Raw genomic sequence first — 20,002 nt, 5'->3', positions numbered from 1 at the left:
CCCATGGGATCGTACCTACCAACTCCCTGAGTTTGCTAAGTCTGTCTTCTTGAAATCCATTGTCTTTATTGTGCTGTTTTCCCTCCTACCTTTCCTGAGAATCATGAACTCTCTTATTTCATGATTACCATGATCACGTTCAACGAAGCTGCCTTCAGCTTTCAAATTCTCAGCAAGTTCCTCCCTGTTTGTCAAAATCAAATCTAGAACAGCATCTCTTCTGGTTGTTTTCTCCACTTTCTGAAATAAAAAATTGTCTCCAATGCATTCCATGTTGGATAATCTGTGCCTTGCTGTATTATTTTCCCAACAGATGTCTGGGTAGTCCCATCACCACCAAGTCCTGTGCTTTGGATGATTTTGTTAGCTGTTTAAAAAAAGCCTCATCCACCTCTTCTTCCTGGTTAGGTGGTCTGTAGTAGATCCCTACCATGACATCACCCTTGTTTTTTACCCCTTTATCCTTACCCAGAGATAAGTCAACAAGTCTGTCTCCAATTTCCATCTCCGCCTCAGTCCAAGTATATCCATCCTCCTTTTTCCCCTGCCTGCCCTTCCTGAGCAAGCTGTACCTTTCTGTATCAATATTCCAGTCATGTATATTATCTCACCAAGTCTCTGCGATGCCAACTATGTCATAGTTGTGTTTATTCACTAGCATTTCTAGTTCTTCCTGTTGATTCCCCATACTTCTTGCATTAGTGTACAGACCTCTAAGATACTGATTTGATTTCCCCTCTGTGTTCCCTCTTGTCTCTCTCTTGTCCCTGCTATAATGGCCCATGCTCTCCCCCCCTCCCCAGATTCTGACCCTCCTCCCAGGTTTCCATGTTTTTTGACTTACCTGTGGGCTTTTGTCTCCTGTCCCCATCAAACCTAGTTTAAAGCCCTCCTCACTAGGTTAGCCAGTCTGTGTCCAAAGATACTCTTCCCCTTCCTGGCTGCAAAGGATTGTGGGTTGGGTGGGTTGTGGCAAAAAAAAACATAGATGTTTTTTAGCTCCAGGTGGAATAGGGTTGAAGGTCACTGCCCTAGGCTAAGCTGTGAGCTCTTGGGCTGTATTTTCACCTCTGTCAGTGATTCTCTGTATGGCCCATGGGTAGGTTGATTGGGGTCAGATTTTCAAAGAATCTCAACATGGTCTCCATTTGCACTTTACAAACATGAATGAATTAATTCTCATGAGAGCCCTGTGAGGGCGCTGAGTAATACCTTTGAAACCTCCAAGTTGGGGGTGCCAAAAATTGAAGCATACCAAACAAAATCAGAGGCCACTTCTCCAAATGATGATCCCTCTGACTTACCTAAGGTCATCGAACAAGTCAGAGGCAGAGCAAGCACTGGAAATTGGCAGGAGAAGGCACGACTTCAGTAGGTTTCTTCTCCCTTGGCAGGTTTAACCCCATCAATGCTCTTTTTGCTTCACCACTCTCCTGAACCTGAGTGAGCAGTGCACCTAAAGAAATGGAACTGCCTGCAGGGAGGTGCTTTGTTGCTGAGGTTACTGGCTGGGTGGTCAGAATCTTTGCCTGCTTATGGGTTATAATATTAATGTGGTGTCTAGTGCAGAGAGGTCACTCTTAATGTGTTTGGTGCATAAGGGGCGGTGATGTTCCAACCTCTGTGATCAGCTGGCTCAGTATGTCGTCTTTAGTAAGTCCTAATTTTAACACCAAAGAACCCACATGGCTCTTTGAGGGAAGGGGCCAACATCTGTGTTTCTGACTGGCCCCAGAGGGGAAAGAATCCCTTTCACTGATAAAAATGACTGTAGGAAGACTCATAGATTGCAGTATATTATTTGATCTCTTTGGAGATAAATAGCATAAGTAGAAAACGGAGTAGAGACACGTTGTCAGATGGGATGTATGTTAATCATCTGCAACACAGTCAGCTTGGTAGGCTGGGTGTTTCCACCAATCTGGGCACGCTCTGTCTTTGAGATAAGAAAAATATTGATTTACAAAGACCCACCTGTCAGTGATGAAAATCTATTTTGTTTCTTGCAGGTTTCTGCTACCCTGGCTGCACACTCACTATAAAATTCCCCCAAGGGAGAGAAAGCAAGCAAACGCCTTAGAGTTATCTACAAAATTCACAAAAAGTCACTTCTTCGTAAATTATTACGTGCCAGGAAAACATCAAGAGAAACAGAGTCTCAAGAACACAGGCAAGGGAATCTGGGAGAAGGAATATTGGTCTTCAAAACAAAAAAATGCTACAGTGCTATAGGCAGTAAATCTCATTAACGGGACTTTGCATCAAGGCAGAAACCAGTATAGTGACAATAATAATCCCATTTATTTACATAGCTCCGAATGTAGCGTTGCCACTTTCCAATAAAACAAAGGCAGATTCCTCATTGGCAGAGGACGGATCGAAGGACCCAATCAGTTTCTTCCATCCCTAACTTCTGTGAATCTCAGATAAATACACGACTTTGGAGAGACTGGAGTGGGGGGCTCTGCGATCTCCATTAGACACTCAGCTCCAAGTTCGAGACAACAAGCGTTTTCTCTCCAGGCCCCAGAGGAAGGAAATCAATGCATCTGCAGAGAAAGAGGAAGCCATTGAGTTGTTTTGAATGAAAATGTTATTGGGTTGTGGGTTTTTTTAGAGGATTGATCTAAAAAGGAAAGTGAGGAGACAAGAAAGGGAGACATAAGACATTGGCCTGCTGCTGTCTGACTGGCAGATTCCAGTTAACACCTTATCAGCAGAGCAGCAGGCAGCAGCAAATCCTCATCTGCTGAAGCTGCACAGGGAAAGAAAGAGGGGAGGGTGTTCTGTAACCAGGGACGACAATAGCAACACTCCACAGTGCTATCGAGAGGATAGAGAGAGAGACGCACACACAGATCCTGCACAATAACCTTCCTTACCAGGCTGTGCAAGTAAGGGCAGGGGAGGAAAAACAAATCAACCTGCAGTGTTTAATTTTTTATGAAGAGAAACCATGACTGAAATGTAACCACGGCTTTGGTCGCTGCAAAACAGAACCCGAACCCCAAAGCCCTCTCTCCAAGTGGAATGTAGCAATTCTGTTTATTAGCGTTATTCTTCAGTTGAAGAGCGGGGTAAAATCCTCCAGGACTGAAATCCTATCTCCCGGTAAGGCTGGAGCACCACTAAAACAAAAGCAATTCTCCCCTCTGCCCCTTACTCCACTGCTGCTGCTTTTTTGTTTTTTAAAGAAACATTGTTCTAGGAAGGAGAGGAGATTGGAAGAAGAACCCAAGGTGATTTTGATTTTTTTTTTTAAAGTCAAGGTAAGCCTTCTGATGACCCCTCAGTGAAAGAGGGGGAGTTACAAGGCAATATAGTAGTTGATGTACTGAGTGATCTGGAGGAAGAGCTGCTGGGCAATAATGGGGAAATCCAACAGCAAGTTGAAGCCTGAAGTTGTGGAAGAGCTCACCAGGAAGACCTACTGTAAGTATTCTAACCCCCTTACAATCAGGCAACTTTCCGATTGCTTTTGTACTAGGGGTAGGGGTGGAGTAGGAGCTGGTCATGATCAAAAGATGCCCTTGATTTTCCGTGTGGGGCCCTGCTGCTTGCTGCACATGTGCTGGTTGTGTCACAGGAATGCGTGCACCCACACAGGTTGAGGGGAAGGATGTGTAAGTGTGTCATGGTGTGTAGCATTTGCATGATCTGCTGCACTGATAAAGAAAGCGAAAGAAAACCCAGGTATTTGAGGGGGTTCATCACAGAAGGGAGAACCCTGCTATGGTATCATTATTCAGTGATTAGCCGGCCACTGCTGTGAGAAGCACCAGACAAGCAAGTATTTCTTTCTAGAGAAGCTCAGCCTGGTGATTCAGACATCACGATGCACTGAAGTGTTGGCGAGGAAAGCAGAACTCCCCCGTCTCCCCCAAACATCTCCCGTAGGGGTGTGTGAAAGGGAGAGACAGAAAAAACTGTTCAGTGGTAAACATTGCTGCAATCTTTGCTTTCCTGGAGAATTTGCACCGAGTTCAGAAATTCTTTCCCTTCCCTCTCACCCCCTGGTGTCTTGGTTTATTTTTAGTTCCGAGCATTGGGTTTTGTAGAACATTGACAGTTTCTTAATTATTCCCCTAATGGAGTGCTCAGGCGTTGCTGTGCTCTGTTGCAAGAATTCAGAGGAGGTTAGCCTGGAAAGAGACGAATATAGACAGTGATTTTTTTGGGAGGTGGGGGCAGGGAGCCAGGGGAACACCCCATCCCATTAAAAAACTTCTCCCTCTAGCTTTAAGCAACCAATAATTCACAGTCAAGGAATGTTCCCCTCCCCATATCACTTGCTAACTCGAAGTGCACTTTACCTGGATCGACAGTTTCCAGTCCTTTATGGGGCTTCCCGACTCTAATCTGAAATGTCACTAATACATTGGTGCGCAGAGAGAACCTCATTTCAGTTCACCCCTCCTTGCCACCTCCACTTTAGAAGCAAGAAGCATTTTTTAATGTAAGGTCTCTACCACTGGTAGCTTTCAAAGTTTGGGTTCATTGGGCTGAGGGATCTTCCCCGTGTTATGGAGCACAATGAAGGGTCAGACACCCGAAAGCTCCTTCTTTTTCTCCCAGAATCTTAAATATCAGCTTAACAATCTGCTCTGTTAAATGGGTGGATTTTTCATTTGAATCGCTGATATAATCTTATTAACACTGCAAGCTGCTGGATTGTTTTGCTTATTGAAATCAATGCTAAGGGTGTATTAAAGAAAAGCAGGAAGGTACAGCCAAGGCTGCTGTGTTCAATTCTGCTCCTCTGCACACAGGTTGGAGGTATTGTTGCATAGCTGGAGAGCACTTGAAAGCTAACAGAGCAAGGAGCTCTCCCTCCACTGTCACTGCTGCAGTCCTATGGCAGCACTTACCCAAAAAGGCAATAGATTAGGATGCAGCAGGTTCTCCCATAGGGAACAGAGCCACTCTGGTGCATTGCACAACTCCATCATTCAGTGCTGCTCTGTGCATCCACTGGGCAGTCTGGTGTATCGAGCGCTGGAGCAAGTCATTAAAGGCTTCCAAGCCTGCACACTGATTTTGTCTGCCGTGACATGATCTCATCTCCATTTCTGTCCTTCAGAACAAATGGGGATGGTTCCGAGATGATCCAGCACCATCACAAACTTCCGGGCTGAGTGCTACCAGGCACTGGGCTACCTTGACATCTTTTTTTGTCTCCTCTGTAGTTTCACTTTACACAGCAGTGGATCCCTCGAGAGAGAAATGTGTGGCAGACAAAGGATCATGATATCCTATGTCTTGCCAACAATAGATGCTGAACAAGTATAATAGTATTGTGAAATTGTCATTCATACGGGGATGTTTCCATTGCTCGATGAGGCCAACAAGGGGTCATTTGTTTTAAATCAGTCATTGCGTCACCACTATTCTTCTCTCCAGCTTTCTTTTCTGCATGCCCAGCTCCTCCTCCCCCATCCAAAAAAATCCCTCTACCTCTTGACTTTGGTCAGTCTGCCCAGTGACAAGCACTATCAAAAACTATGGGCCACATTTTCAGCTAGCTGCAAGCTGGTCCCTGATATTACACATCTGCTCTTTCATATGCAACTCACTGCACCTTTTTTTGTAGGTACTAAACTCACATTTGCACACACAGATTGGGCAGCAAGGCGCACGCAGCCACCAACTGGATGTGTGCAGGTGAAATCCGGTTGCGTGTACAGGAGTGGGCATATAAAACATGCAGGTCCAACTGCCCAGACTCAGAATTTGATCCCATGGCCCAAATTCTCCTCTGGTAAATGAATACGACCTCCTTGACTTCAGCAGAACTGCACCTGTGTAACTAGAATTTGACTCTGTTTGCCTAGTTCTCATCATTCCAGGCCTCGTCTCTGGTGATAATCATTTCATCTTAAGTGTTCCTGCATCTTTGCCACAGTTGTCAAGAAGAGCAAGCACTTTCCTGTCTATCTAGGTACTTACATGGCCCTCACCCCCATCGTATCTGAGTGCCTCAGATTTTATCCTCAGATCCTTGGGAGTTAGAGAAGTGCTGTTATCCCCATTTACAGTTGGAGAACGGAGGTGCAGGGATGATAAAATGACTTTCCCAAGGTCACACACATAAATATAGTCTCTGGCTAAAGTGGGAATTGAATACTGATCTTCTGAGTTCAGTGCCTTGTCTATTAGGGCCCCTTTCTTACCCTGGGGAAGTAACCCTGGACACCTAGATCAGGCAGATGGTAAGCAGCTCCTCAAAGAGACTTAAACCCTCCCTTCCACCCTGGCCTAATTCCCTGCACCTTATCATTCTGCCTTATGCTGCTGCCCAGCATCGTAGCATCAGAGCACTTCCCAGGTAAAATTAGTAGCAAAAAACAACCCTGCTGGGATGTGAACCCATAACCTTTGCCTGAGCGCCTTGGTCATTACTGCAGAGAATTATTGGGCTAGCTGTTATGCTATAGAGCCCATCAGCTTTAGAAGCAGCAAAGAGTCCTGTGGTACCTTATAGACTAAGAAATGTATTGGAGCATGAGCTTTCGTGGATGAATACCCGCTTCGTTGGATGCAAAATCCGGTGGCTGCAAGTTGAAGCTAAACAAATTCAGGCTGGAAATAAGGTGTAAATTTGTAACAGGGAGAGTAATTAATCATTGGAACAATTTCCCAAAGGTCATGGCAGATTCTCCATCGCTGGCAATATCTAAATCAAGGTTGGATGTTTTTCTAAAACTCATGCCGTAGTTCAAACAGGAATTATTTCGGGGAAGTCCTGTGGCCTGTGTGATACAGGGGGTCAGAATAGATGATCACAATGGTCCTTCTGACCTTTGAATCTATGAAGCGTAGTGCGTTGGCCAAGTTATATTGTGAATTGAGATACACATGTAGATAGATATCCCCTGGGTGTATCTGTAACAGGCGTCTGATAGTAGATAAACAATCTTGTCTGTGAGGTTATGATTCCATTGTGTAGTTCCCATGACATTGGAAACCATGTACACCTCTATCCCGATATAGCGTGACCCGATATAACAAGAATTCTGATATAATGCAGTAAAGCAGCACTCCTAGGGGGGTGTGCTGTGCACTCCGGTGGATCAAAGCAAGTTTGATATAACGTGGTTTCACCTATAACGTGGTAAGATTTTTTGGCTCCCGAGGACAGCGTTATATCGGGGTAGAGGTGTATATGTACTCTGAGTACTATAGCACCGTGCTATAGCACTAGACCCCAAGATGGAATTTCCTTCTTTTACATCATCATGTATTTGTGGGGGTTTTAAAAATAATCTTTTCGTTTTTGTTAATTTGAGCAACTGCTGGGTAGAGCCCATCCTCCATTGCTCTACTGTACAAGGTTATCAGTACAGACACGTTCTATAGATGCACATAACAATGTAAAGTGTGGCTGTGTCTCAGAAACCTTATGCTGCACTTTCCCTATTCAGAAAAAGTTAGATTGGGCTAAGGCATATGGCACTGGGCTAAGGCATTGTTAAGAAGGCATATGGGCAGTGCTATATAACCCTCAGAGCAGAGGACTAGGAACCAGGACTCCTGGGTTCTATTGCCAGTTAAACTACTGACTTACAGTATTAAAAGTCAAATTTTAAAGGTATTTAGTTACTTACAGCTGCTGATAGACATCTAGTGAGATTTTCAACAGTAACAAGCACCCATATCCTTAAAGGTGTTTGTGCACCTAGCTCTCATTGAAATCAGTGGAAGGTAGGTGCCTAATGCCTATGAGGAGCGAGGGTTTAGCTACTTCTCTGCATCTTTAAGCACCTGAATACCTTTAAAAATCTGGCCCTGAGGCTCATTGCCTCCCTGAGAAGTGTCAGAGTGAATCCAGCCTGAGTGGAGCCTCGATGAAATGTAAAGCGAGATCTAACCTTTCTTGGGAGGCCAGGCTGTGCCCCATAGGGGAATATAGCAGAAGCCAACAGTGAATGATAATAATAATAAATAATGTAAATCTTTGCACTTCCATAGTGTGGTTCCCAGCTTCTTAAAGTGCTTCATAATCATTAATTGATTAAGTCTCTCAGTGCTCTGTCGAGGTAGCTTAGAAGGACGACTTTCACTGCTGTGTATTTTGTCCCATGAAGAAATAAGGACCTGAGCTGCAAAGTAAGTGCTTTCCACTCTTTAGCCTCACAAAGACCGTGAGTCAGCGTAGACCTTAAACATGTGCTTAACTTTAAGCATGTGCTTAAGTCTCACTGGCTGCAGTGGGAGCTAAGCATATGCTTAAGTGCTTTGCAGAGCTGCGGCCGAAGTATCTTAAGTTGTGGCTCTGTTCTGTGGTGTTAGGGTATTTCTGATCCTTATGGCTGAGTTATTGCTTGTAATCAGAACCATGTCATGTGAGCCCAGGCGCTGTGATGATAGGCACAGTAAATATGCCTGTAAATATATATATAATATGACATGGGGTCCTGTCAGAATAACAACACAGCACCGAGGAGCCTCATTTGCAAACTACAGTCCCAGTCCTGCAGTTGCAGCATTGTCACTCCCACATGTTCAAAAATCATGAGTCAGGGCCCTAAAATCTTGAGATTTTTTTAAGAGTGCATTTGAGGTGATTTTTATGTGTTTTCTGGTTTTTGATGCTTTAGGCTTCAAGTTTTCAAGCTTTTTTCTGCAACCAGAAGGGCTAGTACCATTTTTTTAAATGAAAGCTGAGAATCTCACCTAATCACATGACCCCAGCAGCTGGGGCTTTAAGCCAAAAACACTAAATATCATGGGCATTGGCAAAGCTACCCTTAGATCCAAGCTGGTATAAGGGTCCCCCTGGGCGGATCTGACTGCAGGATTGCAGCCAAGGTCCCCGTTTTAGCAGCTGCATTTTTTGGGTACGCAATGAATTTCCAGGAAAGAACCTGGAAGAGGGCATACAGGGTGGGTGCAGTTCTTCACGAATACAGAATTATGCCTGCAGAAATGGAGGTCCAGGTTGAAAAACTGAGCCCAGAAAGAATAAGATGCTCTTTTCCTAAGAACTGTATCCTATCCATACGATGTACTTTATGAATTTTAAACTCATTCCAGTATCATTATTTGTTACTCCTTTACAGTACAGCCACAAAATTGACTCTGTTGCTCAACCGTAATGCACTGAATTAATGGATGTTAATTTAAGAGCAAACTATGACTATTGATTTATGTTTACTGTGGAATCTAGAGGCTGGTTGAACTCTCTGGGAAAATAAAGTTAAAACGCAGCAGTGGTAAGCTAGTCACTTCTACATGTTTTTCTGATCAAGGGGCTACAGAATTGGGGCTTGGTTATGTCTTATTTTTGCTGGCCTTGGGCAAACCTGGTGCCAGAGGCCATTCCTTTAGTGGAAATCGTTGTATATCCCTGGAGGCAGAATGGTGCAGTGAATAGATCTCACGGTTCTGTTCACTTTTCTGCCAATGGTTCTCTGCCTGGAACACCAGATTCACACCACTGCAGATGTTAGTGTGCAGCCAGGGCCAAATCAGTGAGCCAAATGACAAGCAAGACATTTTGGAGGCGAGCTGGATCAGCACTCTGTACACTGCCATGCACAAGACCCTGGTGGGTCATAAGATTCTTGCCCTGAGTAATAGACTCCAAGTATGTCACAGATTTTTGGAGAGAAAAAGGGCAGGGAAAGATGCACTCTGCAGTGCTGTTCTCTACAACCCCCTGCTAATTAATGGCTGGCTGGCAAAGATCATATTAAGACAGAGAGGATTTGGGAAACGAATATGGGACAGAAAAAACACCTGGACTGTGGAGAGGAACAAAACCCCCAGAAATTGGATGGCATCACGCGCCAGAGGGTCACCCATTGTGGAGTTATTTTAGACCAGGGTTTCTCAAACGGGTTGCCGCTTGTGTAGGAAAACACACCGGCCTGGCCCGCCAGGGCCTTTCCCTACACAAGCGGCTACCTCTGTTTGAGAAACCCTGTTTTAGACACTGGATTGTTCGGCCCTAGAATTAAGGTTTATTAGCTGAGCCGATTACTTTTAAAATTCCTCCATTGCTTATCAGATAAAACAGAGACGAGATTGTAAAGAGAAAGCAGAGTGTTTAGCACCTATCGCGCTCCGCGGCTGTAGATCTCAGAGCACTGCATATAGACAGGTACATGTTATTAGGCACGTTTTATAGCTGGGAAAAGCAAGCACAGATGAAGTGTTTTTCCCAAGGTCACCTAGAGAGTCAGTGACACAGAATCAGGAGTAAAATCCAGGTCCCTTTCCGAATCCAGGTCCCTCTCCAAATCCAGCTGCTCTCTGCACTGCAGACTTTCCTGTTATACTGCCAGGTAGCCCAGGTCTGCTTAGCAACTAGCCTTTTCTGCCTTCTCTCTAGAGTCTTGTCTACACTAGTAGTTCCCTTATAATTGCCTGCTATTAGTGCTGCCAGTAGATTCACACAGCTGGAGTGCCACCAGCATCTTAATCAAAGTGTCAGGCTGGTATGAGCAGCCCCTGGGAGCAGGTGGGTGTGCAGTTCCTTAGACAGCCCCCTAGTTAGCTGGGGAACTCCAGAGCTACCTTCCCCGTGGGTAAATGTCTTCCCAGCATTCCTGGGCAAACCCAAAACACAGGCAGCTCTTCCTATTGCAAGGCAGTGCATGGCCTCTGTATATTGTATTTATGTGGGACTCTGCGCCCTGTGCTCCTGAAAGCAGACCTCGAGCCGGGTTTTCAGTTCTGCTTAATACTGAAGCCCTTACTAGCTTCAGCTGTAGTTGTAGGTTCTCGGCATGTCTGCAAACCAGGCCCATGGTGGCCAAGGGGGAAATAGAGGCCCTCTTTTAGGAGCTGGACCCAGGTATGTTTGCCATGTGCATTTAGTTTCCGACCATTTCCAGAGCTGTTCTGTAGCTGAGTGCTATCACCGAACAAATCTGTCTTACGCATCTTTAACACAGTTGTTGTGGCATCTCAGGGTTTTTAGTGGTGTGTCCCCTGAGGAGTGATTTTCCAGCAATCTCATGTCCTGCACTAAACTCTTGTGTAGCATTAACGTGCAGTGTTAAACAGATGTTACGTTCCACCCCAGAAGTGGCTGTATTTTGGCGGTGAAGGAGGTGATCCCTGGATGTCTAGTTTCGAGCACTCTGGGATCCTGGATGAATGTAAGATCTGATTGTGTCAGACTAGAAATTAAGAGGCTCAACTGCAGTTTCCCTTCACTCCCAAAGTAAACCAGTCAGTTCTTCTCTCCAGAACGTCCTGCTGAGGTTCATGCACTTGCTTCACTTGGCAAGCAGAGTCTGGAGCCGTGCGCAGGCTGAGAAGTAGCAGCTGCAAGAGCCTGTTTCTCGCGCTGGCTCACTTGTTGCTGTGTTTCTTGTCAGTGGCAATTAATATTTACAAGGATGTGCAATGGAGGCTAAGCATCCAGCCAGCCTGCGCATGTTCAGAGCGGGACAGAGGCTGACAGCTGGGCTAAGGGCGAGCGGGCAGCTTGGGGACCAGCCACTCCACGATCACCTCATGTTCTCCCACTTCTAGAGCCGCTGGTATCATTCTTGGGGAGAGCTCTTCGAGCTGCGGGGCAATGCCGCCCGAGTGTTTATCTTCTGTCCCAGGAGGAGGGATCAGGAGATGTGAAGGGGGAAATGGGGGACCTGATGGTTTGAAAGATACACAGAGACTTTTGCTCCAGCTCTGCCTATTCTTTGCAGGGTGAGATGACATCTTGGTAAAAGCGCCTAAGCCCTGTTTATGCTGAAGCCAGTGGGGAAGAGCAGCGGTGGGGTTTGCTTCTCTGCTCAGGTCACCAGTTCCAAGCCAGCTGGGTTGGTGGGGACCCCAAGTTAGTATCAGGTGATGGCCTACGACAGGGATATTCAACCTGTGCCATACTGGGACCACACAGCATCCCCCCACCTCCATGTAACCAGATCTAGTCAGCACTCCCAGCTCCCCATTTAGGAGTATGGGAAAGGCAGGGTGAATGTGACACCCTGACACTTGTCATAGAACCCATGATCTACATGGAGCAAGATGTCGGGTTTCAGTCCCCTTTCTACTGGGCAGGTGTCCACCTTTGAGCCGTCACCACGACTGGCATTGACTGGTCAACAGTCTCAGCGGAGAGGGCAGAGACTGGGCAGGCCGTGGCCACTGAACTCCCCTCCCATCCCTACAGGTGGCTTCTCTAGGTCAGACGCAAGGCCTGTTGCCAGGGCAGCATGGGGGGACCTGCTCTATCGGTAGAGGGAGTCACTCAGTAGGGCTGGCTAATCTAATTCACTCCCAAGGACATAGAGGGCAGTGGTGCCTTAGGAGTGAAGGAAATGGGGGAACAGTGGTCCAGGTCAAGGTTCCCTTGATGGTGAACGCAGCCTCCTGTGTCTAGAGACAGCATGGTCCGATGGACTGGGCTGTGTCTCAGGAAGCGTGGGTTCTAGTCCTGGCTCTGCTGAGTGACCGTGGGTAAGCTGTTGCCCTTCCCCTCCTTTGTCTATTTACAGTGAGCTCTTTGGTGCAGGGACAGTGTATGTACAGCACCTAGCACAGCGGGGCCCTGATCTTGGCTTGAGCCACGGCGCTGCTGTAGTAGAGGTGCCCCTCAATGACATTCACTGGAAGCGCAGCGCGGGTGCATTCTCCGTAGAGAGAGCAGAGCAGTCATTTGACATCCCTTCACATTTTACCTTCCATCGGAGGCAGAGGTGCAGCTGCAATTTGAGGACCCCCTGCCCAGTGGGAAGGGAGGTTCCCCTGGTGTTTTCAGGGCTGGGATTTTGAGAGGAAGAGCTCACAGCATGGCTCCAGTGCTGGGTGTGGCTTCTTCTCCTACACCATAAGCCCAGGCTCCCACCCAGTACGTCCTGGGCATTGTGGAAAGCTCCCTTTCTATAAGGGGCAGTGGGGATTCTTGACTGGCACTTGCTTCATCTCCTCCTCCTGATTAACCTAGAGGGAGCTGAGCTCTGAAGGAAGGGAGAGGACAGAGGGTGCATAAGGCATGCTGGGAGGGTAGCGGCGGGCGGGGAGGAAGAGCGAGACAACTGCATTGTCTGTCCCTCTATGGAAGGGCTGACAGAGAGCAGCGAAATCCTTCTCTGACCCCTTGCAGGCTGCGGAGAGAACCTGCCTAATGCTGCAGAGGCATCAAAAGAGTCGTATTTCATGTATCCACTGATACGTTAGCTTATCTGCGTGTTCTCCCGACCGTGGCTGCCTGGTGCTGTAATTAAGGTGGTGAAACAAAAAGCTCTGAAACCATCAAAGGTGCCGATTCCAAGATCCAGTCCACGTGCCTAGCTTCTGTCTCTGGGCGTGACATTGCCTCACTTCTTCTTTCTTACTTTATTTCTCTCTCATTCTTTTTTCTCTCTTTCTCCTTCTTTCTTGTGGTAGCGGCACTTCTGGGCCCCCAGCCTCCTGGTTCGCACAAAGAGCACCAGCACAACTCTCAAACGCACTGAAAACCATGTGTGCTACGGGCCCGCAATCTCCCACTGCCCAGAGGCGCAAAGGCAAGAGGATAAGGCCAGCTTCACAGTGGGAGAGTTGTGGGGCACTCAGTGATGAGTCTATGTAGGGCCGTATAGCCGAGTCTCTCGCAAGCTGGGCTTACTAGACAATGCTGCTTCTCTGAGAATTACGATTATTGTCTGAGCAATTCCCTGTGTGAGGGCTGCTGCGAGCTTTTTTGTCCTAGTGATACAAATTATGCAGCTGGGCGGGGTTGTTCTGTGCTAATGAAAGATTCAGGCTTGTTTCCTGAACCTTCCTCAAATTATCCTGCCTCTGAGGCATATCTTAGACTTCTAAATGGAATCATGTTTGTTGGCTCCTTTTCCTTTCTGAGATGAAGATGGGTTTCTTTCGGGCCCTTTTGGTTGGCTCTTTGTAAGTGATAAATGTTATTCTGAAGAGATTCTCCAGTTCGGATCCTTCCTCCCTGATACGAAAATACTGACTGCCCTTGGTGATGCCACAGCAGTTCCCCCCCCACCATGTTATTGGCTATGGAGGTACTTATATGGGTTTCATCACTATGGTATCTGAGCATCTCCCCATCACAAATGGGTTTTAGTCTCCCTGGGAGGTAGAATCTCCCATTTCTACACAAGGCTAAAACTTGCCCAGACTCACACAGTGGTAGAGCCAAGATTTGATCCCAATGCTCTCGAGTCCTGGTTTCGTGCCCTATCCACAAGATTATCCTTCCCAGTCTAACGTGCATATGGGATTTAAGCCTATTGGGGGCCTTCTGTTGGTCTGAGGAGCAATCTCCTGCCTTCAAATTTCTCCCCCACACATGCTGTGGATGAGAAGAAACTGTTTCCCTTCAGTGGGGGCCAGTTCATTTGCCTTTGGAGTAACTATCCATTTCAGAGCTGGTATGGAGCTATTCCATGAACGCGATAGTGATGAAAATCCATTAGGAGCAAGGAGAATTACCCAAGCAACAAGCCCAGTTTTATTTAAAACTAGGACTGCCAAGCAATTAAAAAAATTAATCGCGTGATTAAAAAAATTAATCGAGATTAAGCGCATGAATAATCGCTCTGTTAAACAATAATAGAATACCATTTATTTAAATATTTTTGGATGTTTTCTACATTTTCAAATATATTGATTTCAATTACAATACACAATACGAAGTGTACAGTGCTCACTTTGTATTTATTTTTATTACAAATATTTGCACTGTCAAAATGAAAAAAGAAATAGTATTTTTCACTTCACCTAATAGAAGTTCTGTAGTGCAGTCTCTATCATGAAAACTGAATTTACAAATGTAGAATTATGTACAAAACATAACTGCATTCAAAAATAAAATAATGTAAAACTTTAGAGCCTATAAGTCCACTCAGTCCTACTTCTTGTTCAGCCAGTCGCTTAGACAAACAAGTTTCTTTACATTTGCAGGAGAGAGTGCTGCCCGCTTCTTGTTTACAGTGTCACCTGAAAATGAGAACAGGCGTTCACATCGCACTGTTGTAGTCGGAATCACAAGATATTTACATGCCAGATGCAGTAAATTTTCATATGTCCCTTCACACTTCGCCTACCATTCCAGGGGACATGCTTCCATGCTGATCACAGGTTCTGCTCAATAACAATCCAAAGCAGTGGACTGATGCATGTTCATTTTCATCATCTGAGTCAGATGCCACCAACAAAAGGTGGTTTTTCTTCTTCGGTGGTTCGAGTTCTGTAGTTTCTGCATCGGAGTGTTACTCTTTTAAGAATTCTGAAAACGTGTGCCACACCTTGTCCCTCTCAGATTTTGGATGGCACTTCAGATTCTTAAACTTTGGGTCAAGTGCTGTAGCTATCTTTAGAAATCTCACGTTGGTACCTTCTTTACATTTTGTCAGATCTGCAGTGAAAGTGTTCTTAAATCGAACATGTGCTGCGTTGTTATCCGAGACTGCCATAACACAAAATATATGGCAAAATGTAGATAAAATAGAGCAGGAGACATACAATTCTGCCCCAAGGAATTCAGTCACAAATTTAATTAATGCATTCTTTTTTCAACGAGCATCATTGGCATGGACACATGTCCTCTGGGATGGTGGTTGAAGCATGAAGGGGCATATGAATCTTTAGCTCATTTGGCACATAAATATCTTGCAATCCCGGCTACAAAAGTGCCATGCGAACACCTGTTCTCACTTCTGGTAACATTATAAATAAAAAGAGGGCAGCGTTATCTCCTGTAAATGTAAACAAACTTGTTTGTCTTAGTGATTGGCTGAACAAGAAGTGGGACTGAGTGGACTTGTAGGTTCTAAAGTTTCACATTGTTTTGTTTTTGGGTGCAGTTATGTAAAAAAAAAATCTACATTTGTAGGTTTCACTTTCACGATAGAGATTGCGCTACTGTACTTATGTGGTGAATTGAAAAATACTGTTTCTTTTTACCATTTTTACAGTGCAAATATCTGTAATAAAAATAATACTCTAAAGTGAGCAATGTACGCTGTGTATTCTGTGTGGTAAATTGAAATCAAATATTTGAAAATGTAGAAAAACAGCCAAAATATTTAATACATTTCAATTGTTTCATTCTGTTCTATTAAACATTCGATTGTTTAACGGTACGATTAAAACTGCGATGAAATTTTTTGTTAAGCACGTGAGTTAGCTGTGATTAATCAACAGCCCTATTTAAAACCATTGTGGAAGAACATGTTTTTCACAGGGCTGCTGATTTCTTTGCAGTCAATGTTCGTGGGCCCTGGTGGATGGACTGGAAGATGTATTTGGTCTTTTCCAGTTCTGATTTCCAGGCTGAACCAACAGACTCCTTAATGCTTGGGAGGGAGTCCCATCAACTCTTGGGAAGCCACAGCTAAACGCTACATGGAATGAAATTAATGCAACTCCCAGATGCTGCTGCTGGGTGTGGTTTTTCCATACACTTATTTGGTTCCCAAAGAGTCATTCTCCCCTGCTCTTCCCCTATCTTATTTGTTGCAAACAGTGAATCTGTTTTTGGTTTTTTTCCTGAACCCAATTTCTGAAACCTAGTGTTAGGCCTTTCAATATTTAATAGTGTCTGGGGAGGATTTTAACTGCATATCCATGCACTTGTTGATACCAACCCCATGGGAAATGGGAACGGATCGGCTTTTGGACTTGTTTGGTCAGTGTGGTAGCTAGACAAGCCACAAATGGCACCAGTTAAAGAGAAGATCGCACTGCATATTGTATAATGCTTTAACAGTAACTGTCACAGGGTGGCTGGGCTCTTGAAGGGGGGATGGGCACAGCCCAATCGGTGAGGCAATTAATCCCTTCCCCAGAGGGAGTGATGAGCCTGGGAGGGGCTGAAGGGAGAAGGAAGACTGCCAGAAGAAAGCCCTGGAAGTTGCTGCTCAGTGGAGAGCTGGGAGCAACCCAAAAGAGCCCAGGAGGGGCTGAAAACCCAGGAAGGGCTGAAAGCTGAAGCTGGGCTGAAGAGTGCCCAGAACATGAGGTGAGGAGACAGGCTCCCAGGAAGGAGGGGCTGAGCACCGTTGGAGACAGGGCTGAAGACTCTGTGTTTCGTTCGTTGTGGCCTTGGATGTCTTTGAAGGGCTGGACTTGTTTCTTCAATTAATGAGCCAGGCTGTGGCATCCAAGCCAGGCCATGAGATCCAGCGTGAGTGAGGGGAGGCTTAGGCAGCGGCGAGCTGAGCCAAGACCCAGTAAGTCGCCCTATGACACTAACAAATAATAGTAATAAAGCTTTGTCCTCCCATAACACCTTTACTGTGAGGATCTCGGAGTGCTTTGCACATGCTTATCAGTTTGGCTTCATGACCCACTGTGATGTCGGCACAGTTATCCCTGTTTGACATATGGGGAAACTGAGGCACGGCGCAGTGAGGCGACTCACTCAGAGTTATACAGGTAGTCAGTGGCCAAGCTAGGGGTAGAACGCAGGATTCCTGGGTTCTGATCTCCTACCTTAACAAGTAGGCAGTGTGTCCACTAGGGACGGTTTCCACAAATTCCCCACTGTTGCTAACACTGGGTCAGCTGCACCAGTGCTAGCAACATGGAGAGCCCAAGCATACGTGGGCACCAGTATCGTGAACCCAGCTTGGAACAGGGCTAGGTGACGTGGTGGTAAAGATGCTGGTGGCCAGTGTACGAAATGACTCCTATTGTGAAGGCAATGTGGTCCTGTGCTTGAGGATGACCGCAAGATGGAAGATGTGCGTGCTATTCCCAGTTCTGGCTTGCGGGGTGACCTTCGATAAGTCACTTCAGCAACGATGCCTCATTTTCTGCCTCTGTAATACAGGCATAATGATACTTACCTCCTAAGTAAAGCACTTAAAGAGACTGAAAGCACCATATCAGTGATAGCTAGGTGTTGGGGGAACTTGACCAGCTTTGGTGGAATTTGGCAAAGACGTCAATGTTGAAACAGCTGAAGCGTCGCTAAAATCCAGGTTTATTCATGGTTCTCTCAAGCTTTTAAGGGCTATCTTGGAAATATATTCTTATTAACAAAAGAAAGTATTTGGATAGGCCAGGGAGCAGTCTAGTGTAGAAACCATTTCTGACCAGTGAGTCTCACCTGGTTTGCCCTGTCTACACTGGCTGACCAAACTCTGCCAGAACCCGGTTTAGTGGAGGTCATGTTTCAAAAGCAGATTCCTTGCAAACGTAGATAGGACCTGGGGCCCAGATCCTCAAAAGTATTTCAGTGCCTAACTCCTATTGATGTCAATGGATCTGAGTATAACACAGCATTGTGTGTGGAAGAACTTTGGACAACACGACTGTGGCAGAACAAGGCAGACAATGAAGTAGGTTTGCAGATCCTAGGTGTTGCTGAGGCTGCTGGTTGTTGGCTATATAAGGAGGAAGATGGGAATAAGGATATAAGAATAAATCAAAATTATTTTAATGTGTGTAAATGGCTCCCTTCCCTGTGTGCTGGCACAGTCACAAGCAGCTACTGGTAGCGCACCAATAGCAGACCTGCCTTTTGAACTAGTCTCTGAATCCAGACAGGCATGCTGAGCCCGGGGTTAGGAATGTGGTGTGTATTTAATGTTTAACCAGAGACACTGTTTACATTTTTAAACTTGAATTTTTATGAGGGGAAGTCAGTAGACCAAAAAACATCGGATGACAGACTATTAATGCTCAGGATCCTTCTGTTTCAAAATAATGGGCTTAAAGATATTATAATTTATATTACAGTAGAGTATCCAGATCCCAACTGAGATCAGGGCCTCTTTGTGCTACGTGCAGTATAAACACAGAATAAGAGACAGTACCTGCACCAAACTGCGTACAGTCTCAAGACAGACAACGGGAGTGAGGGGAAACTGAGGCATGAAGAAATAAAGTGACTTGTTTACGTTCACTTGTAGAGCCAGGAATAGAATCCAGAGCCCTAGCCCATGGTCTGCTATACTGGACCAGTGGCTCTCAACCTTTCCAGAGGACTGTGTTCCTTTCAGGAGTCTGATTTGTCTTGAGTATCCTAAGTTTCACCTCACTTAAAAACTCCTTGCTGACAAAATCAGACATAAAAACACAAAAGTGTCACAGCCACACTACTGCTGAAACATTGCTTAAATTCTTATTTTTACCATATAATTATAAAATATTGTACTTACATTTCAGTGTATAGTATGTAGATAGAGCCCTTTGTTTTCGGTTTTTATTTTATTTTATTTAATTTTTTGTGGGAATTTATCAGTTTATTACGACAACAACAAAAACAAGTGAAAATCGATAGAAAAAACTCTTAATTTTTCTGGGTAAATATCAGGGTTTATTCTGGTGGATGGAAGGACAGGTGGGAAATGTATTCAGTATATTAATCCTTTGATGAATGGAATTCAAGGTGGTTAGCTGCAGATCTATAACAGAACTCAAAACACACCACCTCTGATTTTAAGAAAACAATATATCTCTAATCCCCAAATAAAACTTTTCAGTAGAATAAACAGTTTACTGTTGCAGACTTAGAAGTATTAGCCTATAAATATTTACATTTAATAATTGGGCCATCCCATTTGCAGCACATACACTCAACTTCATCCGTTTCGCCTGTTGTTTTGTTCTGTTTTTTAAAACTTTTGAATACTTCCTGTGTTCTCAAACGTATTCTGATACAGATTTTCATTTTCTTCCCATTTTAGTGTCTCAAATCTTTAAACCGTTCTTTGATAACAGCTTGAAATGTGTACGTGGTGAGCGTGAAATACATCAGTATGTTCAGATGCGCACGCACTTCAGAGCTTGCGTGCGGGGCCTGTTTATTGTGTGTATTTTCTAGACTAATACATAATGTGATGGACCCAGGCCAGTTGGGAACAGCAGAGTAGTAGAAGGGACATCCACTGGCCACTGAATAAGCAGTTTTCTGTTCCCTGAGTGACCAGAGCAGGGGCTGCTCCAGACTAATGAGAACACCTGACTCTACTTAACTGGCTAAGAGTCAGGTGAGGTTGTTAAGCACCTGACTCAAATTAAGGCCCCTCTGATGCTATAAGGGCTCACTCCAGTTAGGTCAGGGAGAGCCAGAGAGCCAGCGGAGAGGAAGTGT

At 45.2% G+C, this 20,002-nt stretch overlaps 1 protein-coding gene across 2 annotated transcripts in view; it reads left to right on the top strand.

Moving 5' to 3' along the window:
- The window catches only part of NCS1 (neuronal calcium sensor 1), a 102,117-nt gene that overhangs the window by 15,248 nt on the left and 66,867 nt on the right, over positions 1–20,002 (top strand). For both annotated transcript variants that reach the window (XM_050926183.1, XM_050926182.1), the window contains exon 2: positions 2,010–3,432. In XM_050926183.1, coding sequence (XP_050782140.1) covers positions 3,369–3,432 — 64 coding nt within the window. In that variant the 5' untranslated portion in view covers positions 2,010–3,368. The remainder of the gene's footprint in view (positions 1–2,009; positions 3,433–20,002) is intronic.

Source organism: Gopherus flavomarginatus, chromosome 17, assembly GCF_025201925.1.
Source record: "Gopherus flavomarginatus isolate rGopFla2 chromosome 17, rGopFla2.mat.asm, whole genome shotgun sequence".
Lineage (NCBI taxonomy): Eukaryota > Metazoa > Chordata > Testudines > Testudinidae > Gopherus > Gopherus flavomarginatus.
This window is presented reverse-complemented; position numbering and strand designations above follow the sequence as displayed.